Raw genomic sequence first — 26,684 nt, forward strand, 5'->3', positions numbered from 1 at the left:
TACAGTGCAATGAAACAGAAAGTGGCACGAAAATAAAGACTCCTGGTAAAGAGCAGCAGATTTTAATCTAGAGAACTGAGCTTGATTCCCTGCCTCTCCCACATGATGCCTGCTGAAGGGAAGAGGCAATTGTTAAATGTATTGTCGAAGGCTTTCATGGCCGGAATCACTGGGGTGCTGTGTGGTTTCCAGGCTGTATGGCCGTGTTCTAGCAGCATTCTCTCCTGACGTTTTGCAAAGATGCCAGCCGCAGATGCAGGCGAAACATCAGGAGAAAATGCGACTAGAACACGGCCCTACAGCCCGGAAAGCACACAGCACCCCAAGCAATTGTTAGCTGCGTTGAGACTCCTTAGAGAAAAGCAGGGTATAACAACCAACTCTTCTTCTTTGAGGATCAACTGCATATATAGTCATACCCTGGTGAGACCGTCTCCAGGAATTTCCCTACCTGAGGTTGACAAGTCTACAACCAGATGCAGGGGGGCAAAATAAGGGGAGGGCATAATCTCCACGCCTAGTTTGTGGGCATCCTGAAATAGGGTTGCCAACTCTGGTTTGGGAAATTTCTGGAGATTTGGGGGTGGAGCTTTGGAAAACAGGGTTCGGGAAGGGACATAAGAACATAAGAACAAGCCAGCTGGATCAGACCAGAGTCCATCTAGTCCAGCTCTCTGCTACTCGCAGTGGCCCACCAGGTGCCTTTGGGAGCTCACATGCAGGATGTGAACGCAATGGCCTTCTGCGGCTGTTGCTCCCGATCACCTGGTCTGTTAAGGCATTTGCAATCTCAGATCAAGGAGGATCAAGATTGGGAGCCATAGATCGACTTCTCCTCCATAAATCTGTCCAAGCCCCTTTTAAAGCTATCCAGGTTAGTGGCCATCACCACTTCCTGTGGCAGCATATTCCAAACACCAGTCACACATTGCGTGAAGAAGTGTTTCCTTTTATTAGTCCTAATTCTTCCCCCCAGCATTTTCAATGAATGGCCCCTGGTTCTAGTATTGTGAGAAAGAGAGAAAAATTTCTCTCTGTCAACATTTTCTACCCCATGCATAATTTTGTAGACTTCAATCATATCCCCCCTCAGCCGCCTCCTCTCCAAACTAAAGAGTCCCAAACGCTGCAGCCTCTCCTCATAGGGAAGGTGCTCCAGTCCCTCAATCATCCTTGTTGCCCTTCTCTGCACTTTTTCTATCTCCTCAATATCCTTTTTGAGATGCGGCGACAAGAACTGGACACAGTACTCCAAGTGCGGTCGCACCACTGCTTTATATAAGGGCATGACAATCTTTGCAGTTTTATTATCAATTCCTTTTCTAATGATCCCCAGCATAGAGTTTGCCTTTTTTACAGCTGCCATGCATTGAGTTGACATTCCCATGGAACTATCAACTAAGACGCCTAAATCCCTTTCCTGGTCTGTGACTGATAGCACTGACCCCTGTAGCGTGTATGTGAAGTTTGGATTTTTTGCCCCCATGTGCATCACTTTACATTTTGCTACATTGAACTGCATTTGCCATTTCTGAGCCCACTCACCTAATTTATCAAGGTCCGCTTGGAGCTCTTCGCAATCCTTTGTGGTTCTCACCACCCTACATAATTTGGTATCATCTGCAAACTTGGGAGTTCAGCAAAGTCTAACGCCATAGAGGCCAACCTCCAAAGCCACCCTAATCCAAATCAGTTTCACTCTTCCTAATCAACCAGCTTAGAACAGCATAAGTCTGCTTAGATTTCTGCTGTTTATTTCCCAATACGGGGGAAGATGAAACGTGTGCGGCTTCTCCCCCTCCCTTGCCATCCAGCTGTGTTCTATCCTACATATTTTACAGATGTTATAGCCATGGGGGTGGATGACTGGATCAGGGGAGGGACGAGCGGCCGAATTCCTACTGCCAGATTTCATATCCGTCCCAGAGCAGCACAAGGAAACTTTAATTCAGATGTGAATGTTTGAAGGCTCTTTTGTCAGCGTTCGTTTAATAGAATGGCTAAGGAAGAAAGCCGGAATGGTGTGGTGATTAAGATGTCGAACTAGGATCCGGGAAACTCAGGTTCGAATCCCCGCTCTGCAATGGAAACTTTCTGGGTGATTTATATCCCACCATTCTCTCCTGTAAGGAGACTCAGGGTGGCTTACAGGCTCCTTTCCCTTCCTCTCCACACACTTTGTGAGGTAGGTGGGGTTGAGAGAGTTCCACAGAACTGGGACTAGCCCAAGGTCACCCAGCTGGCATGTATTGGATTGTACAGGCCAATCTGGTTCACCAGATAAGCCTCCACAGCTCAATGGCAGAGCGGGGAACCAAACCCGGTTCTCCAGATTAGAATCCACCTGCTCTTAACCACTACACCATTAGGCCAGATAGAACCAAAGGAATTGGCTGGACCAAACCCAGTGTGTTCCTGATTTGTCAAATCTTCCGTTCAACATGCTTTGAGAAATCAAGTCTACTAACAACCTTTCTCTGCCCTTCTCAGTTGTGTTTTCTTCATTTGTTAGTTTTCATTTTGTATCATTTGCTTGCCATTCTGCTACGGCATTGGATCATGTTTTATGACTGTACCGTTGCTGGGTTAATATGACACCGCTTTTGGAAACTGGCAAGGCAGGGTGGTTATTTGGGTGACGAAAAGACCAAACGAAACACCATCACCAAACATCTTGCCTCAACCACAACAAACTCAAGAGGTGGGCCCATTCTCCCAGCCTCAAGCCAGCATTTGCAAGTCGGCACCTGTTGCTCCACCCTCCATTTCTGCTCTTATGTTTTGACAGGTCTGACCCACAGAGACTAAGGGAGCTCCTGCCCTTTTGTTTGCTGGAGTTCCCTTTATTCAAAGTGCTGCTCCTGCTTCAAGAGTCTCAGCTGTTGCATCTGTGAAGAGAGATTCCTGCACTGAAGGCACAGCATTGTGTTTCAGTCAAAAACCGATCTAATTGCTGCTCTTCTACGAAATAACCCTGATCCACGCAGTTCTATAAATAACTATAAATAAAGAAACACGAACACGATATTGGGGATTTGACAACCCTGTGCGATTGAGCGTGTCTGGACTGACAAACCATGACATGCAACTGGCGGGCAAACCAGGATCAGCGAACATGAAACAGGTTTGCAAACTATGGTTTGTGCTAACTGTAGGTTGCAGTGAGTTCCACCCACTCCAGAGATTTAAGCAGCGAGAGAATCACGCAGGTGAGGCTCCCCAACGCAGGTGAGGCTGCCAACTTCCAGGTAGGACCAGAAGATCTCCAGCAATTTCAAATGATCTCCAGACAACAGAGATCAGTTCCCCCTAAAGAGGAAAGGGCTCCCACCCCTGGAGAAATTGGACTCTATGGCTTTAAAAGTAGTGAGATCCCGCCCCTCCTCAAAAGTCCAGGTCCCACCCCCAAATCTCCTGGAATGTCGCAACCTGAAGTTGGCGATCCTACATGTTAAGCAGGCGTGGGATTGTTGCTCCATCATCAGGGCGGACTACTTTCTCTCACTGTTACAAAGCATAGATCTGCACAAAGATCACCTTTGCAAGGCTGTGCAGCTGTGAACTATTTTGTTGCTTGGATTGGGTTACCAGCTCTGGCCTGAGTACTTCTTGGAGATATGGGGTGGAACCTATGGAGGGGGGGGGGGTATGGGGAGGGAGTTCATCTAGAATCTACGCTATACCATCAAGTTTGCCCTCTGAACCTGCTCTTTCCTTCAGGGGAGTTGATCTCTGTGGTCTGGAGCTGTAATTCCAGAAAATTTCAAACCCCACAGGGAGCTTGAGGCAAAACTTGTTTTCTTAATTTATTGTCTCAAGGCACCACATAATTCTGCTGCTTCTTGGGGGGCAGGATTTGTAGTGCGGAAGATGGGGGACCCTACTTCAGAACGCCACAAGAAATAAATAATAAAAGCAAAGATTTTTCCAGATGCACCTCCCGTTCTCCCAAAAGGAAGGAAACTGGGCAACGAAAGGAAGCAGCTTTCTTTCACACAGATGTTTCACCGCAATTCGGGTTTCTACTGCAGTGTTTTCTCGCATCTAAGCTACCTCACAGTGTCAGTTTCTGTTTGTCGTCTTTTCTGTACTTTCTTTGTCATTCTGTGGTTTCTCGAACTGGATCACAGATAGTTGTTAAAACGTGGAGAAACAGTGAGAAACCCACAGAAAGACACAAAAAGAGACAACAGAGAGAAAACAACAACAACAACGCAAACTCCACTGCATTTGGGCACCCAAACTCAGGAAACCCCCTTGTGAAAGAAGCCTGTTTATCTAGTTCAGTGCTGCCTGCTCTCATCGATAGCAGCCTTTCAGGGTCTCAAGCAGAGGAAGTATTTTGCTGTTGTAGTAGCGTGTGATCCTGGGTCCTGCAAAACACATACTCTACCTCTGAGACACATCCTCTTTAAAAAAAATGGAACACATACCTGTCTATGATACCCACATGCAGTACAGCAGCCTGTATATCTAAAGCTACCTAACAATGAATTGGAACACTTGTCTATTTTAGCTCAGTATTATCCAGGTGGCAGAAACTCTCCAGGGTGTCCCCAGTCAAATAATAAACTCCAGGGTGTCTCCAGTGAAATAATAAATTATCAAGGATTTCCTTAATCTGCTAGGATTCTATTCCTGCCTCAACCATTGCATCTGAGCAGCCCCTGCTCGCATTCCTCAGCATCAAGAAATGTTCACTTACTTTGGCTCTCCCTCCTGAGATTCAGGGCCGGCCTCCACACCTGAAACAAATCCTTGAAGCTGTTAGTTGCAAAATCCTGGCTTCTTCCCTTCCTTGTTGGGAAAACATCCATCACCGATCCAGCCACTGTAGGGACTAGATACTTTCTTCCAAACGAGGATGGATGCCGCTCCGGCAGTGTAATTATGGATCTATTTGCATATGGGAGAAGCAAGACGGAAGAGGTGTTGAAAGCATTTTGGGAGATGCATTTACCTAATAACATACTAGCATTCAGGTTTAGATTAAAATACCGGATAGGTGACTTGGCAACTGGAGAGCCGTTTTGGATCTATAAACCAAGGGTGGGAGTGGAGAAAGAGTTGGGATTATATGGAAAATGCAGTCATTTGCCAAACACAACATGATGACAGATAATTGCTTCACTAACTGGGTGCATCAGAGCTATTGTTTTTATTATGTGCAAAGAAAGCAAAACAGAAGAGGGCTCAGGGATGATCATAAAGGCAAAAGTGTGTGAGCAAGTAAGAACAGTCCAAGCCAGCTGCCCGGTGTGTGTTGTAAATCCCCATGTATCATTATATTGTAGGAGTTGCTGAGAGAAGTTACAGGGAGAAGTTGCAGACTGATCTCTCTCGGCTGAGCAAAAAATAATAAAACCCTTTAATTATATGTTTGTGTTTTGGAGAGTGCTTTTCATCCCCAAAGCATTCTGCCTAGTAGGACGTTCCTTTCATCTCACAGAAACCTAACAAAGCACTTTGGAAACCACAAGCAGATAGACAGGAGAGACGTTATGCTGTGGAATTAACTCCAGCAAACTTTGCCTCCCAATCTAACTTAATGTAGGTAAACCGTGCTTTTTGTTTTTGTATTGTCGAAGGCTTTCACGGCCGGAATCACTGCGGTGCTGTGTGGTTTCCCAGCTGTATGGCCGTGTTCTAGCAGCATTCTCTCCTGACGTTTCGCCTGCATCTGTGGCTGGCATCCTCTGAAGATCCTCTGAAGATGCCAGCCACAGATGCAGGTGAAACGTCAGGAGAGAATGCTGCTAGAACACGGCCATACAGCTGGGAAACCACACAACACCCCACTTTTTGTTTTTGTCTTGTAAAGTGTTGGACTTTGGGACAGATGACAGTGTTTACAGTCTGTTCTATTTTGGTTCCGGACATAAACTTAAATGCTGGAGTTTTTTAAAAAAAAATGTATAAAACTCTAAACAACTTGAAAGCAGGTTGAAGCCGTATTGATAGGAATATATATGTGTGTATTAAGGCAATGTGTATTGTTATAAGTATTAGAGAAATGTAAGATTTGAGCAAGACACTAGCTCTTGCAAGAAGCTGTAAATTCACTGGTAGCGAAGGGTAAAAGAATGCAAAATTAAAGCCAAAAGAGATAGCGGGGGAAACAGGCTTGGTTGATATAGCAACCCAAATCCTGGTATGGGGCAAGGTGACATAAAGAGTATGCCCAAATATAGAAAGCAAAAGTGGGCTATGGAAGGAGGCGAAGGTTAAGAGCATGACTTCTATATGTCTTCACAGTCCAACCAATGAATAATGTTGGAAGAGTTGCTTGGGAGGGTCTAATGGAAAAGGTATAAGTCAAGTTTGCGAACAGTAGAGCTCTGAGTCTCCTCCCTGAAACTCACAGGGGATCTCCCGACACTGCAGCCTCGAATAATAAAACTTTGAAACTGATAAATCTTTATGGAACTGGTTTATTTAAACCTGGCATAGCTTTTGCTCTGTGCCTATCAGTATTCTTCTGAACGAACCTGTCTGCCTGCTGAGATCATTGTATGATGCCTTGTCCCCAACTTCTCGAGTGAGGTGGATACAGGGCTGGCATCAGAGATTAGCATAGTCTGACACATCTGCAGGGCCCCATCGCCAACCACAGATGCTTGGCACAATTGCCTGCCTAGGCATCTCTCTTATTAGGAAATGGGAAATTGCCCTAGAGGTTAACTCGAGGACCTTAGGGGCAATTTTGCTTTTCCTGGGCAGAGCAACGCTGGAGGAGATTGAGCAACAACTTCCTCAGGATCTCTTTAGACTTTTGGCACTGATCCCAGAGAGGTAGACAGCTCATGTGTGCTAGGGGAACTGATGTTGTGGAAATGGGTGAGGCCAAGTCAGCATCTTGTTCCGTAAAACCTGCGTGAGTGGCCATTATTTGGCATGGGGAGGAGGAACACCATGGAATATTTTAAGCAATTTGTCACAGCGTATCCATCTGACCTGTCTGTCTGTCTTTCCACCTAGCTATTCTTTTATTTATTTTTAAAATAAGAAATTGATTGTTATCTGTTTTTAAAAGGTGGAATATTCTACCACTGGTGCTCTGCGCAGACATGTTCACTTGATGGGCTTTGAGAAATTGCTCAGCTAAGCGTATCTGACAATTTCCAAGGGAATAGGACAGAAGGCCATGCATGGTGGTCTGAGTTTTTGGGGGGAAGGATGAGTAAATTAAAATGTGAGTAATAAATAAAAATTGTGTAACGTGTATTGGTGTGGCACAATCCAGTTTCAGCATTCTGTGATGGAACACTTCTTTCCCACAGAGCCCACCAACTTGAATCTCAACTTGCTAGCAGGGTGGAGAAAAATGTTCATCTAGTCTAGGTAGTGTCCCTCCTACTTTGCACAGGGCATGTGCAAAGAGACCCTGTGCTCTTTTAAAGCAGGTTCCTATCACAAAATGGAATTTTGCACATGCTCCAAGACTATGGCTTTTTGACAATAAACAATAAAAAAATTGCAAGACCATTGCTTTCACAAACGAAAAGCATGTACATAATCAGAGACACTATGCAACTTTGTTTATTAAAACGAGTGCCTTTCCTTAAAAAAAAGAACAAAAAGCAGAAAATGCTGTATATTGTCTCAGTGATATTGCGTTTTCCCCTTCAAAGCTTTAAAAAGCTAGTCGTTTTCACAAAAGTGCCAACTCCTTGAAATATGCTCAAAGACATCCGTTTAAACCACAGCCAGAATCTTGTTTCTTTCTCTGAAAGGTACTTTGCACATTTTCAAATGATTAGTTCCCTGCCCTCAAGGAGGCGTTCTCTACCCTCCGATTAAAAACCCATGTTGCCTTTTTAAAAAATACCAGGGAAAGGCTCTCTGCGCATGCTCAGAGACCTTTAGAGTTGGGTGCCATTCTGCAAACCAAAAGTTTGCATCTTTTTTGGAGCCAATGTGATCTCATGTGCATGGTGATGTATCAGTTGCTTTGTGTATGATGGACATGCTTTACAGAGAATGATTTTTAAAACCTAAAAGGTTAAAAAAGTAAATAATAATGCGGACAAATGGGCTAGAGAGGCTGTATTTATTGGAGATTTTATATTACGTATTTTAATTTATCCTGACTAGGCCGCAATCCAGCCTTCGCGCTGGCCCGCCAGTCACCATAGCAACGCCTGAGGCTGGCGGCGGGAGAAAAGAAGCCCCAGCTTTCCTGCGCAGGCGTACATCGCCCGAGACCGCGGCCTGGTCCCGAATCATAGACAAACAATGCCCTAGATCGTCAGTTCTGCCTCCCCCGAACGGGCTTCTCCTTTTCCCGCCTTCGACTTCCCTAGATCGTCTCCCGGAACTTTCTGGGCAGGAAGCGGAAGCGGAGCAAAGGGAAGCCGGTCCCTGCCTGGGCCTGCCATTTTGGACGGTGGAGGCGGAGGTGGCGGCGCTCTCGGAGGGAATCCGCCGGGCAGCCGTCTAGGCGGGGTGGCTTGACTCTGGAGCCCGCTCCCCAGCCCCAACCGCACGAGAGGGCGCCCGGCCCGGCAGGGAGAGGTGAGCTGCAGGCGCAGAGCCCGGCCTGGTTCAGGGCGCGGGGCGGAGGGTCGCCTGGCGGGGGGCGAGGCGCTTTGCAACCGGGAAGGGGCCTGCTGGGACGAGGGGCGGTGGAAGGAGACCCCCAACCCCATGGAGAGCCGTGGATCTGAAGCCCCCCGTCTACCAGCTCCTCGGGAGAAAGACCACGAGGAAAAGCCCAGCAGGGTCAGGCGGAAGGTCCGTGCAGGCTGGGCATCCTTTCTCTCGGAGGACCCAGGAGGCCGCGCCTCATCGTTTCTCGAGCAGTGCTGGTGGTAGACTGCTCCTGGCCAGGGAGGCTCTGTCTGCCCAGCTGCCTCGCTTGGTTCCAGCTGCTTCCTGGATGGGTCAGAAGCGTGACAAGCAACGGCTAGCAGTCAAAAGGACTGAATAGCTTCAATCTTTGCTCGCTCAGTAATGTGAATGCAGGTTGTGATCCGGCTCGTGCCCCGATATCAAATATCGCAGCATATGAACGTTCATAACATCTGTGTGGGGTTTACTGAGCTAGTTAGTAAACTGTAATCTACTACTGTAAGCTGTAATCTACTACTAAGATAGTTAGTAAGCCTGTAATCAAGTGCCGGTATCCAGTAATATCTGATGAATTCTTCGAAGGCTCGTGCAATTGTGGTTTTTTCATTGTGCATAGTTTTTTACGTACAAAAACATTCAACATAGAAATTGGATTAAAACGTTTTCACTCGCAACCGGAACGTTCCACCTGTGCCCCCTTGACCAGCTGTGCATCCCAAGATGAGGATCACAAACAGCATCTTCCAGATTAAGAGCTGAGGGCTGAGCAAAGGCACTTGAGAAGACCCAGAAGGCTGAGGCAGAGATCACCCCCATCTCCCTTTGACCCCCAGGGAATGTTTCTTGCAGTGCTGAGTGAGGCTGCAGAGAAAAAACCCCCGATTCCCTCCACCTTCTAATTCTGATTCCCTCCACATGAGATTTGCCCCTTAGGAAGACATTTGTATAATTCACATGGGACAGCATTTGTCTCTGTGCTGCTGTCTCTTGCCACGCAGCGTTCTGGATGGGTGGCATGCAAGCGTGGCTTGTGGCGTTCCCTCCTTATGTGGGAATTATCCACTCCAGCCATTGCTGCTTAGGAGTTTCAGCATCCTTTATTTCATCACTGCAGTACGGGTATGATAGGCGGCTCTTCATCATCTATTAGTGGGGCACACAGTGGCCACCCTTCATGATGGCAGATTTGGCAAGATGTCGTGTCTGTTGACCTCCTCCCGTTAACCTGACTCGGGGCTGCCGAAATCAAGTTTATTGCATCAGGGTTCAAACTGGTACACAACAAAGGTTTTTCTGAATCTGGCATTCACAAACACGGTAGCAATCTCCCCTAACAGTCCTCTAGAGCAAAAGCATTCCCATAAGCTCAGAGCGTTCTCCAAGGTCAGAGCCTGATAAAGGATGCTCTTGGCTGGCTATAATAATGATAATTCAAAGTATAAGCAAGGGGATCTTTGGCACCACAATCTCCCAGCCTCCCTGGGTGGTGATGGGAAAACCCCAGTTGGAGGCGTCTGTTCTTGGCTAATAAGAGTAGCTGTTGGTGGACTGGCCCAGAGTTTGAAACTAATTCAGCGTTCAGGATTAGCTACCCGCACCCCCCACCTCTTTGGAAGCTCATGTGTAAGGGCGCACGTGTCCCCCATGATTTGCCCTCCATGTCTTATATTAAAAGGTAGGTCTCTGAATGCTGAGACTGCACTAATTACCCATATCAACAGAGTGCTTTGCTGGATCGGGTCTTTCAAGTCCAGTGTGGTGCTCTCAAGAAGGCACAACAAATTCCTCCATAAGTAGGGTATGAAGCCAGTGGCTGTCTGCTCTAGTTCATTCCAGCGTCTGGTGTTTACCAATAAGCTTCCTCTCAGTGTAGGAGCTCAATTAAGCACAACTGAACAACCAGCTTGTGTCCTGTTTGTGACAGACGCAGGGGAGATGCTACAAGCCAGGCCTGAAGAGTAATGGTCCTGTCCTATTGCTTGGCCACAGCATCTTGGGTATGGCGGTAGACTGCTTCTGAACATGGAGGTTTTATTTCTTACTATCGCTGTTAAGGAAAACAGGAGCAATCCCCTGCGGGCTCAATGCATTCGGCGGCCACTTGCCTCTGAGCTGCTTCTGTTTATGTGAGTTGCCGTTGATTTGACCTGTATAATTGGATACAAACAGAACTATCTCACAAGATCAAATCACGTGATCTCATTTTTTCAATGCCTGTGTTGCACCACAGTTGGCTATTTTGTTGCCTCTCCTACATGCCTGTTTCTCAAGGTCAGTTTCTTCAGAATTCATCAGATCAGCCTTGTCTGGCATACGGATTGAAATAGTGTCCACTTTGGTGTGCTTTGGAGGAACAAAAAGCAAAGTGTGAGGCTGACGGCTGACCATTTGCTTGTTTGGGCATTCAGCAGTACTTCCTTGGAACATGGAGGTTCCATCCCTGGCTGTCACTTAGTAGAACCTGATAGGCTTGTCTTCTGTGTCTGTTTGAGACTTACTTGTCTAAAAGTATAATAATCACCTTGCGTGGTCATGTCACAGCCTGTCCAAGTTTCAACGCTTATTTTGACAGCTGTCATGTAGATGTCTGCCGGAAGTTTGCAAGATGAGCGCAAAATGTGTTGTTCACTCCTCTTTGCTTGCTTTCAGCAGTTGCCTTTGGGAATTATGCTATTTCTGACTGGAGTTTCCATGTTTCTGTCATGGCAGGTAGTTATTGATAGACCTCTCCTCCTCTCTGAATATTTATGAGCCTTTAAAAGTCACGGGAACAAATTCCGCAAGTGAATTTTACCCATGGACGCCAAACTCTAATAATCTTGAGAGAGGAAAAATTAGTTGCGTGTTTTGGCCAGTGGCAGGAAGCAATATCACTTGGGAGGGCCCTTTGGGGAGGCTGTAATGTTATAGAAGGAATATTTACAGGTTGGGCCGTTATGAGAATTGTGGGGAAGGCAGAATCTTTCAGAAGGGTGTGTGGATGGGCGCAAATCCTTTGTAATGCGGGCGGCCAACCAAACTAAATCCATCACTGATTTTTCTTTTGCTGGCGGAAGGCTTCTGTTCTCAGACCACTGATATGGAGAGAGGAAGGAAATGAATTAGTAAGCCGCTTTGAAACTCTTTACGGTTGAGAAAAGCGGGATATAAATCCAAACTCCTCCTTCTACTGCTAGACTTCAGTCTTGCTCTTCTAGGTGGTTTTGCTGCATTTCCAAAAAAGCCCCCCATCAGTTTGTTCTCTCCCCCCCCCCATTTATTCTCTCTTCCAAATGGCCGAGCCTCAAGGTGCCATGCATACACATTGGTCTAGTTAAAGGCAACCTTTATCAGCTTCTGAACCTTCCACAAAGGCCTCCTGACACATTGTTGAACAGCCCCAAGGCCGTGCCCTCCCAGGGAGCTGAAAATTCATCTTTGTTATCTGCCAAAGAATCCTCATGGATTTCCCTGGCTGACGAAGGGTATACTCTTTGCAAGCCTACTACCGTGTTTCCCCGAATATAAGACAGTGTCTTATATTAATTTTTGCTCCCAAAGATGCGCTATGTCTTATTTTCAGGGGATGTCTTATTTTTCTGTGTTCTGTTCGTCGGGCATGCTTCCAAACAAAAACTTTGCTACGTCTTACTTTCGGGGGATGCCTTATATTTCGCACTTCAGCAAAACCTCTACTATGTCTTATTTTTCGGGGATGTCTTATATTAGGGGAAGCAGGGTAATTGGCCATTTCCTGCATTGACCCTTCAGGTTGCCGGCAGTTAACTTTGTGGTCGGTTGCCTGACACCTTTTCTTTTGCTCTTTTTCATATGTCCCCAAGAAAGAGGTGGGGGAGGGGGAGCAGAACATAAGGCAAAAAAATCTCCCTCCTAATTTAAAAACACTCGTCTGCCCGGAGGGTTTCTGTTACCTAGCCCAGGCTGCGGATAACCCTGATTAATAAAAATGGGTCCCTGGTCCTCTTAGGCAAAGCTGTTTTAGCATTGTTTTTTTAAATGGAAGCAGGACAGCAGTACGGGGGCCCACTTGGGACATTTGCGATGTGCTTGTGGGCTCGCATATTCTCTGTCCACACTTGTTCTCTATCTCGTCTGCCCGTTCAGGATTTCCCCCGACCCTTGTTTGCTGGGGGCTGGAAAATGCCTGGCTGATAGAGGCATAAGATGGAAAATAAATAAATGCATTGGAACTGCCCCGCCCCCCAGTGCTAGAATCCAGGGCCACCCAGTGATGGATCACAGATTCAAGGCAGACAAAAGGAAGTCCTTGTTTGCTCAGAGAGTGATTGGCTTGTGGAATTCACTGCATTTGGCTTTAAAGGGGGATTAGAGAAGTTCTGACTGTCAGGGCTGTTCGACAGTGGAATTCACTGCCTTGGAGAGTGGTGGAGTCTCTATCTTTGGAGGTTTTTAAACAGAGGCTGGATGAACATATGTCAGGAGTGCTTTGATTGTGTTGTGTTCCTGCATGGCAGGGCGTTGGACTTGATGGCCCTTGTGGTCTCTTCCAACTCTACGATTCTGTGATTCACAGAGAGGTCTTCCAATGGCTACTAGTTGCAGCGACTAAACAGAACTTCCAGGTAAAAGTCAGTACACTGAGGTCAGCAAAAGGGTTTGGCCTCTGTGCCTGGCTTGCAGGCTTTCCAGGGGCCTCTGGTTGGGTGCTCTGTGAAACAGGAGGCTCTTCTGTTGATCAGAACCAGCATGGATGCTTGGTTAGTGCTACACTCAAAACTTCCAGATCCTACCTTTGAGGGCAGCAGCAGCTGTTACCCGGTCTGGATGTACCAGCAAGCTATGGCCAGGGCTGCCCTAAATGGGGTAGAGAATTGGATGGAGAGCAAGGAACGCACAAGCTCCTGACACGGCCATATCAGTTTGGTGGTTCCTCTGGAGTGTCAAACAGCTTGAAATGGGGGTTGCAGCAGATTCTCCTCTGGGAGCAAAAAGCGCTATCGATCTTTATCCCGGGGCCTGAATTCCCTGACCCTTCCGTAGTTTTCAGCCCTCTGTGAACCCATGCCACCACCCTCTTCTCCAAAAGCTGGAAAGCTTTTTGAGAGCCAGTATGGTATAGCGGTTAAGAGCTGGTGCATTCTAATCTGGAGGACCAGGTTTGTTTCCCTTCTCTGCCACTTGAGCTGCGGAGGCTTATCTGGTGAACCAGATTAGCTTGTGCACTCCAACACAAGCCAGCTGGGTGACCTTGGGCTAGTCATAGTTCTTCTGAGCTCTCTCAGCCCCACCCACCTCACAGGGTGTTTGTTGTGAAGGGGGAAAGGACAGGAGTTTGTAAGCCCCTTTGAGTCTCCTTACAGGAGAGAAAGGGGGGATATAAATCCAACTCTTCTTCTTTGATATTCCAGAACTGAATGGCCAGCGTGTCTGCGGTGTCTGTTCCAAGAAACATCAGCCGGGTTCCGCTTTTGCTTCCTTCCTCACAATAGCTGATGCGCTTCCTTCCCTTTCCACTTTAGAATTCTCTGGCAACTCCCTGCAACTTTCAGGAGAGGGATAAGGAATGCTCAACTCACTTAAAAAATGAGCGGCCTGAAAGATTGAAATGGGAACTGTCTCTTTCTCCAGGGTTGAGGGACCCATTCATGCAATAGTTGTTTATCTAGACCATTCCAGCACCCGACTGGCCCTACACAGTTCCAGGCAGCTTGCATTTAGAAATGCTGATAACGTCTCAGCCTTAAATGCTCCAAAGCTCTTTGCCATCTCCTGCTCACTGCACTGACGTGGCGTTCTTCGGTGATAGCCGCTGCCAGTTCTTCCAGCTGCTAAGTGCCGTGCCTGTTGGTGAGGGTGGATGAGATGCAGTTTGTGGCAGTTAGAGAACTCCGATGAGTTGTTTGATAGACCCCCCTTTCAGCCAAAAAGTTTTCAAGGCTAGTTAGAGCAGCAGAATGCAGCAGCACCCAGTAAAATACAATTTATCAACATCAAAGAAATAGTAACAAGCAAAAATAGTAAAAATATTCACCAGCTGAAGACCACAGCGTTCAGTTTGCAAGACCAGAGCAAAGCTGTGAAGGGTAGGACTTTTTGGAGGTCACTGTTTCAAAGAGTAAGTTGGGGACAGAGGGAAAGGAGCTTGTAAGCCCCCTTGAGTCTCCTAACAGGAGAGGAAGGGGGGGTATAAATCCAGACTCTTCTTCTTCTATAACCTTTCTGTTTTTATCACCAGATGAGCAGCAACAGTACCAAGCGAGCACCCACGACAGCCACCCAGAGACTCAAACAGGACTACCTGCGCATTAAAAAAGACCCAGTGCCTTATATCTGTGCTGAACCTCTCCCGTCAAATATCCTTGAATGGTAAGGATTGGAAACCGGCCTGGTTGCTTACAGGGGAAGGAAGTGGGGAGGGCCCCACGTCTGCCCCCCGTGACTTCTTCCGCATGACTTCTTCCTGCATTGCAAGGGGTTGGACTTGATGGCCCTTGGGGTCTTTTCCAACTCTATGATTCGATGAGATTGTTGCATACACAACCCTTCCTGCGTTCCAGCTCTGCCCGAGGAGCTCAGAAACGCTCCCACTCCCCTGGCTTTCCACAGACTATGCAAAACTAAATTAATCAAGGGAGCTTCTCTATGCAGGCGTTCGGGCAACACTGTAGTAAAAACTTCACAGAGTGTATTAGGGACCATGGCCTGTATTATTCAACAGCCTTCAGTAGCTGGATCCTACTTCTGTAATTTTGCATCATTTTAACGTGTCACGTCAATACGCGCTTTGCTCCAATTCCGTTTTTAGACTTCTGGCCGGTGCTACTATCCCAGTGGTATTTTGTTGTTTATTGACTGTCCCATCTTGTCTCTTATTCCAAACACTCCTTATTCTTACCTCCACACTGTGGGACGAATGCACACAAGGAAGACTGGCTGCCACTGAGAGCCAGCGCGGTGCAGTGATTAAGAGCAGTGGACTCTAATCTGGAGGAACTGGGCTTGATCCCCCACATGGAACACATCGTGCCATCTGTCAGTCAACTGGGGTCTTTCTTCTGCCCGCCTTGACCCGGAATGACCTTTTCTGTGTGATTTTGCGCTGCCATATTCGACCTGTACATACAATATATACTCGTGTATAAGTCGACCCGCATATAAGTTGAGGCACTTAATCTTACCACAAAAACCAGGAAAACTTATTGACTCGCGTATAAGTCGAGGGTGGGAAATGCAGCAGCTACTGGTAAATTTCAAAAATAAAAATAGATACCAATAAAATTACGTTAATTGAGGCCTCAGTAGGTTAAATGTATTTGAATATTTATTTCAAAGAAAAACAGTAAACTAGCTCTGTAAGTGGAAAAAAGGGTCAACAAAAACAATATGGTCTCAACAATAACTTTAAAAGTACAAAAACTTTAGCTCAACCAGTAACCAAGCTAAAACACAAGAGTTAAAATCCTTCAAAACTGGATTTTTGGTCAGGGGAGGAATGTTTATGTTACCATACCAAGATTTCAGAGTATCTTTAGGAGACCCTCCTGATGATACCACCCAGGTTTGGTGAAGTTTGGTTCAGGGGGTCCAAAGTTATGGACCCTCAAAATGTAGCTCCATCTAGTATTAGCTCCCATTGGAAACAATGGGGATGGGGAGCACCCAGCTTGAGGGTCCGCTTTGGACCTGGTAATCAAACTTTTATCAAACTTGGGTGGTGTCATCAGGAGAATCTCTTGAAAAATCCCTGAAATTTTGGTGCCACTAGCCCAAAAACTGCACCCCCTGGCGGTCAATAAAGTAAAAACCCTAAAATATTTTTTAAAATACACCTGACTCGCGTATAAGTCGAGGGGGGCTTTTTCAGCACAAAAAATGTGCTGAAAAATTCGACTTATATGCGAGTATATACGGTACTTAAAAGCACATGCTTAAAATATATGCTTCTGCTGTAGGAGGTACAATTGGCTATAGGCACCAGTAGTTTTTCTGACCTTTTGGTACTTTGCACAGGCAATAATTGATGGCTTACTTGATAGGCCAGGGTAGGTGTGGGACATCCCTTCTAGGAGTTTGCGGGTTAAATAGTCCCCAGAGGCAAAGGTGTGCTTGTAACTTGGTTGTGGGTGACCTTCTGTTGAAGACATGACGGGGCCTTTGGGGTGTTAGCAACTCCGAGCACTGTGGACTCTGAACCAGAACTCCAGGCCACCAAAATATAACTCCAGGCCACCAAAATGTATTAAAGTCAGGTGCTAAAACACAGGTTCTAAAACAACAGTGAAACACATGCCAAAGTGCAAAACAGTTACCCAAAGAAAATAACGAAAGGCTCATGTCTGCATAGCAAGAGAAACATCTTGCAAGCAGAAAAGCACTAGTTGTTTCCAGTACATGTGCAAACTTCCATTAAATTTCAAGCAGAGTGGAGGGCAAAAGGAATAGAGACAAAGAAAGACGGTTGACAACACTGTATGAACCAATTGATGATTGAGGCTGACCAGAACAGGTGATCATTGATTGGCCAATGAGAGCACACTCTAATCAGAACATTCGCTATGAGCAAGCTCCCCTACAAAATGAAACTTTCTCAAACATTCTCAAAGCAGCTGGTTTCAGCTGGTTCAGATTAATGAGGATCACCCTCTCCTTCCAGCAAGCCCACTGCAACCTTGAGAAGATAAACGCTCACCCCAATTAAGGACATTTTCAGTTTTGAACTTTCTAACCCACGAGAAAAGGCAAAAAGATTTTACTAGGCCTTCGCATCCAAACTGGATTCTCTCTTGACACCTTCCCCCATAAATCTAACACAAGCTTTCTTGGTTTCCTTAGGCACTATGTGGTACGGGGACCAGAGATGACACCGTACGAAGGTAAACTTGTAACTTTGTACCCCTTAATAAACAGTTGAGTAAATTAGTCGTTAAATGGAGGAAGCAGGACTGAGCTAACATTTCAGTCTTCACGCTGTATGTTTCAGAAATTCATTGTGAAATGGGGTAGAGGATAAGATGGGTGCAGCCTACAGGGTGTTTTTTTTACTATGGTATCAAAACCCAAACTATCAACCGACTTCTTCTCAATTTTGGCACCTCAAAAGGATAAAGAAGATTGAAGAAAAGCAACTCTGCGGACTGGGGAGGGGAAGAGACGTTCAAAATGAGCTTACCTTATTAGCTCATTTGTGAGCAAATGCCCCTCACGGCCTCCCCTCCATCGATCCAGTCCACATCTTGTGCCAAACTAATTGGCATTCACAGTAGAAGGCAGGTTTGCTGAAACCGTTTTCATTCATTGGTCTTCTGAACAGTCTACAAAAATACACCCAGGGAGAGCGTCATGCAGTAGTCCAGCCATGACCACACTGGCTGACACCTTTCCCAGTAAACCTTTCTGGGTTTTCTCAGACTTCAGTACACAAAAGTGTGTTTACCTGAGATCTTTAAATGTTCTGTTTCAGTGTTGACATTTGAAATACCCCCAGTTGTTTCTGTGTTAGGGCCCGCAGTTGGTGGCAGTAAACCATTTCTGTGCCAGATCCCTTTGGAATAGTACCTTTGGGGTCTGATGCAGTGAGATCCCCAGCCAGTAACCATGTTTTTCCTTTTCTCTCCTGTTAATAGGTGGCTATTACCACGGGAAACTGATCTTCCCCAGAGAATTTCCTTTCAAACCTCCAAGTATTTATATGATAACGCCGAACGGAAGATTTAAATGCAATACACGGTACGCATCGTTTGCAAGTTCACTTCTTTAAAGCCCAAACTGCTGCTGGTTGGCGTGGGGCGGCGGGCAGCAATGCCCCGCAAGGCCAGAGCTCTGGATTGGGTGTATGTACGTGAGTGGAGGGGTCAGCCCAGCCCCCAGCATAATTCGTTCTCATTCGGCCATTTTGGATTTCAGCTGGGTCCCCACATTTCGTTGCGAAAAGAGGGGCCGTGGCTCAGTGGCAGAGCCTCTGCTTGTCATGCGGATGGTCGCAGGTTCAATCCCCGGCCTTTCCAGTTGGAAGGACCAGGGAGTAGGTGACATGGAAGACCTCTGCCCAAGGCCCTGGAGAGCCAGGTGGCCCAGCCTAGTGTTAATTTGTCAGCTCTTGGAAGCTAAGCAGGGCGGGCCCTGGTTAGTATTTGGATGGGAGACCCACCAGGGAAGTCCAGGGTCGCAGTGCCGAGGCAAGCTATGGCAAACCACCTTTGAACAGCCTTTGCCCTGAAAACCCTACAGGGTCGTCAGAAGTCAACTGAGACTTGAGTGCACTTTTAAGAAGTGTTTATAAAGGCATAATATTAACTGGCAGATGTGGGTTTTCCAGGCTGTGTGGCCGTGGTCTGGTAGTTTTTGCTCCCACCGTTTCCACTGCATCCATGATTGGTATCATTCAATACCAGCCACAGATGACGGTGAAACATTAGGAGCAAAAACTACCAGACCACGGCCACACAGCTCAGAAAACCCACAACCAGGTGATTCTGGCCACGAAAGCCTTCTACGGTGCATGGCATTAATCTTTGAATGGATGGTTTATGGATTTTATTTGTTACTCTGATTGTCATCCTTTTGTTTTTATTGCTTTGCTCTGGCCTTGCACTAATACCAATAAAACGAACCCGTCACTACATAGCATTATTAAGATGCAGGTTTCATTTAATGGTCACTTTGCATGTCATGAGGAGGCAAATCCTTCTGTTTCTGTTCCCTTCCTCCCTCCCCCTGCCTCCTGGCCTGCCGACTTACATGCAAAGACTTCGCACCTTGGTATAGGGTGGTGCAGTGGTTAAGAGCAGGTGCGCTCTGATCTGGAGAATCGGGTCTGATTCCCCTCTCTGCCACTTGAACTGTGGAAGCTTATCCAGTGAAGGAGATTTGCTTGTGCACTCCCAGCACATGCCAGCTGGGTGACCTTGGGCTAGTCACAGTTCTCTGGAGCTCTCTCAGCCCCACCTACCTCACAGGGTGTTTGTTGTGAGAGGGGAAGGGAAAGGGGTTTGTAAGAGAAAGGGGGGATATAGATCCAAACTCTTCTTCAGCTTCTATTTGGCGTCCTGAATCAGTGGTTTAAAGGAATGTTTTTGATGGGGCTGCATCTCTGTAGGTCATTTCGTTTGCCCTTTTTTTACAGTCTATTTTGGTTTGTTTAGAATTTATTTTAAACAGTTCTGCACTCCAATTGAAATACCTCAAAATGATTTTAATGGGCCTCCCCCATGTTTCTGTCTCCCGTGTCCCATCTGTCTATAAGTCGCTGGGAACACACGTTTGCAAAGGGATCTGTCCAAATGTTTTTGGAATAATATTTCCTCTCCACCCCTTTATCACAGGCTATGTCTTTCAATTACCGATTTCCACCCCGACACGTGGAATCCGGCGTGGTCTGTCTCGACAATCCTAACGGGCCTGCTTAGTTTTATGGTGGAAAAGGGCCCCACTTTGGGGAGCATAGAAACTTCGGAGTTCACTGTGAGTAACCTCCTGGGGCAGCAATCGATCAGTTGCCTGTTCAAAAACAACCCCCAACGTTTGTTTTAGAGGCAGATTCACCACTGCGGTGAAAATGTATTTGTTCATGCATCTGTTTCTTAAAATGTTGACTTCCAATCTAAAGCTACTTCCTACCCATCTTCTCTGCAAGTCTACACTTTCCCCCCCTCCCCATCATTTCGTCCTTTGTCCATGCACACAGAAAGACGTGATCCTGTCCTGTGCATAGTTCCAATCTAACTCGTGTGGTGAAGTGGTTAAGAGAAGGTGGATTCTAATCTAGAGAACTGGGTTTGATCCCCACTCCTCCACCTGAGTGGCGGAGGCTTATCTAGTGAACCAGATGAGCCTCCAGGGAATGGAGCTTGTAAGCCACCTTGAGTCTCCTTACAGGAGAGAAAGGTGGTAATAAATCTAAACACTTCTTCTTCTAGTAGCGTATGAGTCACAAATGAGAATTTTATTTTCCTCAGGAAAAGAACAAAAAGCAAAGATACTGCGGTGCATCTGTTTAAAAATCTTTCTGGTTCATCTTTCTCCCCAAATAGCTCATAAATGATAACAGTAAGAATTTAAAAATCACAATTTGTGGAAATGATAAAAACAGAGAGCTGGGAGATGGACAGTTTTCATTCTCTGGTGCTCACCTTAAGTGTCCTAGGTAGATACCCAGGAAGACAGACCATGTTCTACTCTGCTACTTGGGCTTAGTATGTAAAATATGATTGTTGGCAGGTAGGGATGTATCAGTACAGAAGGCATTTCCCCTTTGCAACATTTTCTTTTTCCCTCTTTTCCTCTCTCGACAGAAAAGACAGCTTGCTTCGCAAAGCCTAGCGTTTAACCTGAAAGACAAAGTTTTCTCTGAATTATTCCCGGAAGTTGTAGAGGTAAGATACAGTGTTGACCAGCGAGCAAGATGTCTGGCCCAGGCTAGCCCAATCTCCTCAGATCTCTGAAGCTAAGCAGAACTAGCCCTGTTTATTTCTTGGATGGGAAAGCCAGCATGGCGTAGTGGTTAAGAGCGGTGGACTTGAACCTGGAGAACCAGGTTTGATTCCCCACTCCTACACATGAAGCCTGCTGGGTGACCTTGGGCTAGTCACAGTTCTCTTGAGAACTCTCTCAGCCCACCTGTCTCACAGAGGTGTGTGGCAGGGAGGGGAAAGGAAGGAGTTTGTAAACTGCTTTAAGACTCCTTATGGTTGAGAAAAGCAGAACATAAATCCAAACTCTTCTTCACCAAGGAAGTCTGCTGTTGCTGTACAGAGACAGGCAGTGGGAAATCACCTCTGGGAAATCACCTTGAAAACCCCATGATGGGTTGCTAGAAAGTCGGTTGTGATTTGGGGTAATTTTCCACCACCAGCCTACCTGCTAGGATGACTGTTAGGGTTAAATATGCTAGGGGACAGGGGTCTTGCAGGCTTCCCTGAAGATCTTGAGGGAAGATCAAGGTAAATCTATTTTTAAGCGTTGTTTCTCAATCAGCTTCTTTGCAAATACGCTCAAGGCAGTGTGCCTTGGTAACGGTATGGGGGAAAGACCGAAAACAACAAGAACAACATACCAATGTTTTAAAAAATCTGCTTCCCTGTAAATAATAGTGGGAGACACCATTTTAATTGACGGAAAGGTTTGTTTGTTTGCTAGAATTATACATCAGCCTTCTGTTTAACCACAAACAGTCAAAAGCTTACAATAAAATTTATTTGCAACAGTTAACACCAGAACTCTTGCCGGAGCAGACTACTGGTCCATCTAGGGCAGCATTCCAGCCCATGCAGTGGCCAACCAGTTCCTCTGGAGGGCCAGCAACAGGACATAAAGGCCCTTTCCACGGTGTTGCCTCCAGGCACTGGTATTCAAAGGTTGACTGCCTCTGAAAGTGGAGGTTCCCTTTAGTCATCATTGCTAACATTTAGAAATGCAAAAATATTCTCTTCCCCAGAATCCTCGGCAATGCTCAGCAATTAGATACTGATTTGGAATAGTTTCCCTCAAGACAGAGAGTCTGAAATACACATCCAGAGATCCCAACGCCTTGTCTAGCCCCACTGCAAAATGAGATACTGAGAGGGAGCTTATTGCTTTAAATGGCAGGTGGTGGAATCTCATTCGCTCCTTTATATTTTAAAAAACTCACCTCTGCGCAAGTAGAAAACTAATATAGTTGAAATTGTGCTGGGCTTTAGATTGCTGATTCACTAGCTTTCTTCTTGCAAGAACTGTTTAAAATCAAGCAACACTTGCAGGCAAGAAATGCATTCTGCCACCTTAGGATCCTGTAGTCGACTAAGAGTAGATTCATTATTTTTCAGCGTGGTGTAGTAAGTTAAGGGCAGGTGCACTCTAATCTGGAGAACCGGGTTTGATTCCCCGCTCTGCCACTTGAGCTGTGGAGGCTTTTCTGGGGAACCAGATTAGCTTGTGCACTCCAACACATGCCCGCTGGGTGACCTTGGGCTAGTCACAGTTCTTTGGAGCTCTCTCAGCCCCATGCACCTCACAGGGTGTTTGTTGTGGGGGGAGGGGAAAGGAGATTGTCAGCCCCTTTGAGTCTCCTTACAGGAGAGAAAGGGGGTGGGGAATATAAATCCAAATTCTTCCTCTTCCACTGAGCTTTTCTTTACTCCTCCTTCCCCATCTTTTCTGTTCCAGGAAATCAAGCAGAAGCAAAAGGCACAAGAGGAACTCCACAGCCGGCCCCCAGCCCTCCCGCTGCCCGACGTCGTCCCTGACGGGGAAACGCATCACGGCCAGAACGGGCTGCCGCTCCTCAACGGGCACGTGCCATTGGCAGCCGCTAACCACCCGGGCCTGCAGCAGGCCAATCGGAACCATGGACTCCTGGGCGGAGCTTTGGCGAACTTGTTTGTTATAGTTGGCTTCGCAGCCTTTGCCTACACGGTCAAGTACGTCCTGAGAAGCATCGCGCAAGAGTGAAGGCGCTTTGCGCCGGTTCCAAGACCAAATTAGTGGTAGTGTCAGCGAAAAACAGAAATGCATTTGGGGACACTCTCTGGGCCTCAGACCTCTGAACCCCAGGATAAATAATGTAATGTACAGGTAAAATGAAATCTTGGTCTGGCTCATGGGTTTAGTTTTGGGAAGGGGGAAGATAGGAACAGGGGTTTTTTTTTAAAAAAAACTTTAAAACTGGAAATAGACGCGATCGGGATTGAGCAGAGGAGGAAAGGGTTAACATCCGCTCCCTTTTCCCCAGATGCCCAATTTTCTCTTTTTAGAGTGCAGAACAAACAAACAAACACTAAAGAGTACTGGCCCACAAATGTATTTTCTGCGGCAATGTTTGAATTGGCATTAAAGCTCTTTTTTGCATTCTGAAATGCGCCCACTTGTTAGGGTATTTCCGAGAGGTTTCCGGAGACGCGGAAGGCTGTGCAAGATCAGATTGGGGTGGAGGTGAAGGTTAATTTTTCCATCCCTGCTGCTACACCCACCCTGCCCCCTTTGCCCTGGGGAGCTGTCCCTTCTGGGACGGAGATGCAGGCGGAAATCCCAGAACCAGAGAAAAGCTCGGTGCCTTTCCCTTCTCCCTTTCATACCCCCCCCCCTCCTCTGGGCCGATCTGCACCCCGTCATCTGGTTCCCATAAAGCTATGAATAGAAACAGGATCCTCCCGGAAGAGTCAGGCAAGAGTTGGTAACGTTTCCTTTCCCAAGAGCCACATGGCGTGGTTTTAGCTCTGTGTGTGGGGTTTTTTTAAAAATTGGAGTTTGAGGAGAGGGAGAAACGAAGTGTTTTCCCCCACCGTTACCTCCCGAGCGTGTGGCGATTCGGAAACCTGGTGCTAAAAGGGAAAGGAAGCAGTCCATTTTATCAAAAGGGAGCGTGGGGGGGCGTCCTTTGCTGTCAGACGAAATCATGGTGATCTTTGCACTGTTCAAGATAACTTAATGTGCGTTTTTAAGCGCACGTGTCCTTTGTCTTAATCGTCAGAATAAAGTAACTTCTTTGTTGTTTAATCCCGGTTGGAAGAAGCTGCGCTATCGCTAGTTACCCAGAAACCAGCCAGCAGACCGTGAAACCAGTCTAGTGTTGGACGGTGTTTTGCAAGTGTTTATTTTTTTTTTTAATGTGGGGCTTCTCCAGTTTGTGTTTGTTGGTGTTTAGTTCTCAAAAAGAATCCCCATTGCTTTAATGCAAAGTTCCTGGTTGCAATCATGTTCATGTTGCACCTGGCCGCAGGTTGTCGCTGTTCTTTTAATATTTTATTTTAATAAAGAGAAAATCCAGAGTAGAGTTTTGCAACCAATTTGGGGTGCCAGGGAAGTGCGAACAGGGCAGATCACCCCGCTGAGTTCTCGGGCGACCCCGAAGATCCAAACTCCCAATATTTCCTTCTTGGCAGTCCAACTTGTTCAGTTGGCGGAATCTCTGGGGCGATGTTTCCCTTGAAGGCGTTTGTGTGTGTTTAGTTGGGGGCGGGGGGAGATCTCAGTGTGTTTGAAAGTTCTCCTGTTCCAGCTCCCCCAACCTGCTCATAGAAAGCTAACATGTCAGGTAAAAGGGACTCTTCTCTCAGAGGACGGTGCAATCTTGTCCCTGCTAGCCTGAAGTGGGAAACCGCTAATGGATTGCGTCAAGTGGTTTCCGTAAGGCTGTTCGTAGTTGCATAGCCACGATCCATTTAGGGCAAATTTCCCATTATTGGCTCCAAATTTCCCATTATTGGCTCCACTAAGAGGGGGAGAGCTGAGCCCCACAGGTTTGGGGATGTGCGATTTCAGAAGCTCCAGCCAGTGGTTCACTGTAATGGTTCTATCAGGAAAGACCCGTAATAGAACTGTGTCTGTAATATACATTTTAATAGCTAGCCTGGGAGGTGGCTTGAAGTTGGGAGTGTGGGCGGGGCGGGGCGGGGGTTGTCAAATGGATCCTTTCCCCCTAATCTTTGCCTTGGCCCACAGGCAAACGCCAGTGCCTTTCCAAGCTGCCCCTGACTCTTCAAAGCTCCTCCAGAAGGTGGGGCGTTCTATGAACGATTCCAGTTGGTCAGCAGCGTGTCATCAGACTTAAGATCCAATCCGCTTTCAATAAAGGTTTTACCTCCTGTGTTCTAAGAATGCAGTATCCCCCCCTCCCCCCCCCCCCACACACCCCTTTTTAGAATCCAAGCCACTGCTTTTATTTTCCTTTGATCTCTGCTTGGATGGGATAATTTGAGGTTACTGTGAGAAAACTAAAGGGGAGATGAAGCACAGTTTGAAAGCATTAAATAAACCCATGAGCCATTTAGGGTAGCAGAACAATCAATTCATGCTAAGGCCAGTTTCTCTGCAGTAGGTATGGACTAGGCGACGCCGACCGGATAGATCTGTACAGTGGAAAGAAACATCTCAAGGAAGAGGCCTGATTGTTGGGGGGGGGGGGTGGCTGGCCGGGAATGGGGTGGGGGGAGAGGAGCGTGCCAGGGGACGACTTCAGATCTGTATTTATAAAACACTTTGGAGATTTTAGGGTGTTTTTTTCTTTCCTTCCCCCTCTTTTTGGATCAGATTTTATTTATGACTGTTCTCCACCTCGGCTTCCTGTACATGCTTTTCATCTGCTCTGATCACAAGAAGATCTTAATGTATCTCTTTCTACAAAGGCTTCTGTTTCCTCTGTTGCGAACAGGGACGCGGCGTCTCTTTCTTCTCTATAATGTTCCTCGGGGCGGGGAGGGGGAGCAGGAGTCGTTGAAAAAGTTTCTCCGAGACCCCCTCAATAAGAACAGCGGCAGGCAGGATTCCCTGAGACGGTGTGGAAATAATCACTGTGGATCTTCGCTTTCAATGTGCGGCCACCCGGGAAAGTTCATCCATTTCTAGAGCATTATTTTAATTCACACAGAATGGTGGTGAGGCACGACATCTAGGGCCAGGGTCTGTTCTGTGAATGACCTCAGGGGAGACCTTCAAATTGAATCGGTACCTCCTGCCAGCCATAGATGCAGGCGGAATGTTTGGAGCAAAAACTACCAGATCACGGCACACAGCCTGGAAAACCCATAACAGCCAGACTTCGGGCCATTCAGCCTCACAGGGTTATTGTGCGTATAAAATGAAGAGAACTGCCCATTGGGGAGGAAAGGTGGGCTATAAATGAAGTTAAAAATTCTTTAGAACAGTGGTTCTCAACCTTCCTAATGCCGCGACCCTTTAATACAGTTCCTCATGTTGTGGCGACCCCCAACCACAAAATTGGTATATATAAAATATAAAAATACCGTTTTCCGGTGGTCTTAGGCGACCTCTGTGAAAGGGTCGTTCGACCCCCAAAGGGGTTGCGACCCACAGGTTGAGAACCGCTGATTCAGAATGATGTGTGCTCCAGGTCTGGATGAGGCCCGCGGTGGGAAAGGAACCAGTAAAGGCAGGAAAGCATTGGAGGAGGTCAGGAATTCTTTTTGTGGGTTTTTTGCCGGGTCTCCATCAAAAGGACGGAATTCTTGGGCAAAAAGGCGTGACGCTTAAAGCGCACATGTTCTGGGCCAGACGTCTTCCTCCCAGGGACTTCCTTCCCGTTTATCAAAGGGATATCTGCTCCTGAAATTAACAAGGAATCCCTCCCGACTGGGAAACGGCCCAGCGGCTGTTTAGCAAGCTTTGGGCACAGCTTGTGTACACAGTACATATTTATTTGGGCAAGATTGAAAGGGGTG

The 26,684-nt window shown here is 46.8% G+C and overlaps 2 protein-coding genes across 2 annotated transcripts in view; one reads left to right on the forward strand and one right to left on the reverse strand.

Moving 5' to 3' along the window:
* SCNN1D (sodium channel epithelial 1 subunit delta) overlaps window positions 1-4,794 on the reverse strand; it is a 47,352-nt gene extending 42,558 nt beyond the window's left edge. Inside the window, exon 1 of the mRNA XM_048518638.1 lies at window positions 4,706-4,794. The gene's annotated coding sequence lies outside the window, so the exon portion shown is untranslated. The remainder of the gene's footprint in view (window positions 1-4,705) is intronic.
* Window positions 4,795-8,334: 3,540 nt separating this feature from the next.
* UBE2J2 (ubiquitin conjugating enzyme E2 J2) lies at window positions 8,335-25,630 on the forward strand. Its single transcript, XM_048519402.1, has 7 exons — window positions 8,335-8,514; window positions 14,768-14,898; window positions 17,365-17,405; window positions 18,156-18,258; window positions 19,854-19,992; window positions 20,823-20,903; window positions 22,675-25,630. Exons 2-7 carry the CDS (start codon window positions 14,768-14,770, stop codon window positions 22,957-22,959), a joined length of 780 nt encoding a protein of 259 aa, XP_048375359.1. The 5' UTR covers window positions 8,335-8,514; the 3' UTR covers window positions 22,960-25,630.
* The last annotated feature ends 1,054 nt before the right edge of the window (window positions 25,631-26,684 follow it).

Source organism: Sphaerodactylus townsendi, linkage group LG16 (genome assembly GCF_021028975.2).
Source record: "Sphaerodactylus townsendi isolate TG3544 linkage group LG16, MPM_Stown_v2.3, whole genome shotgun sequence".
NCBI lineage: Eukaryota > Metazoa > Chordata > Lepidosauria > Squamata > Sphaerodactylidae > Sphaerodactylus > Sphaerodactylus townsendi.

What these genes read in the sequence shown, in the direction of transcription:
- UBE2J2 (XM_048519402.1), top strand. Translation starts at nt 14,768, where the DNA reads ATGAGCAGCAACAGTACCAAGCGAGCACCCACGACAGCCACCCAGAGA. An exon ending in CCGTCAAATATCCTTGAATG is followed by an intron (nt 14,899 to 17,364) that starts GTAAGGATTGGA and finishes TGGTTTCCTTAG; the next exon opens with GCACTATGTGGTACGGGGAC. An exon ending in TATTCCCGGAAGTTGTAGAG is followed by an intron (nt 20,904 to 22,674) that starts GTAAGATACAGT and finishes TTTCTGTTCCAG; the next exon opens with GAAATCAAGCAGAAGCAAAA.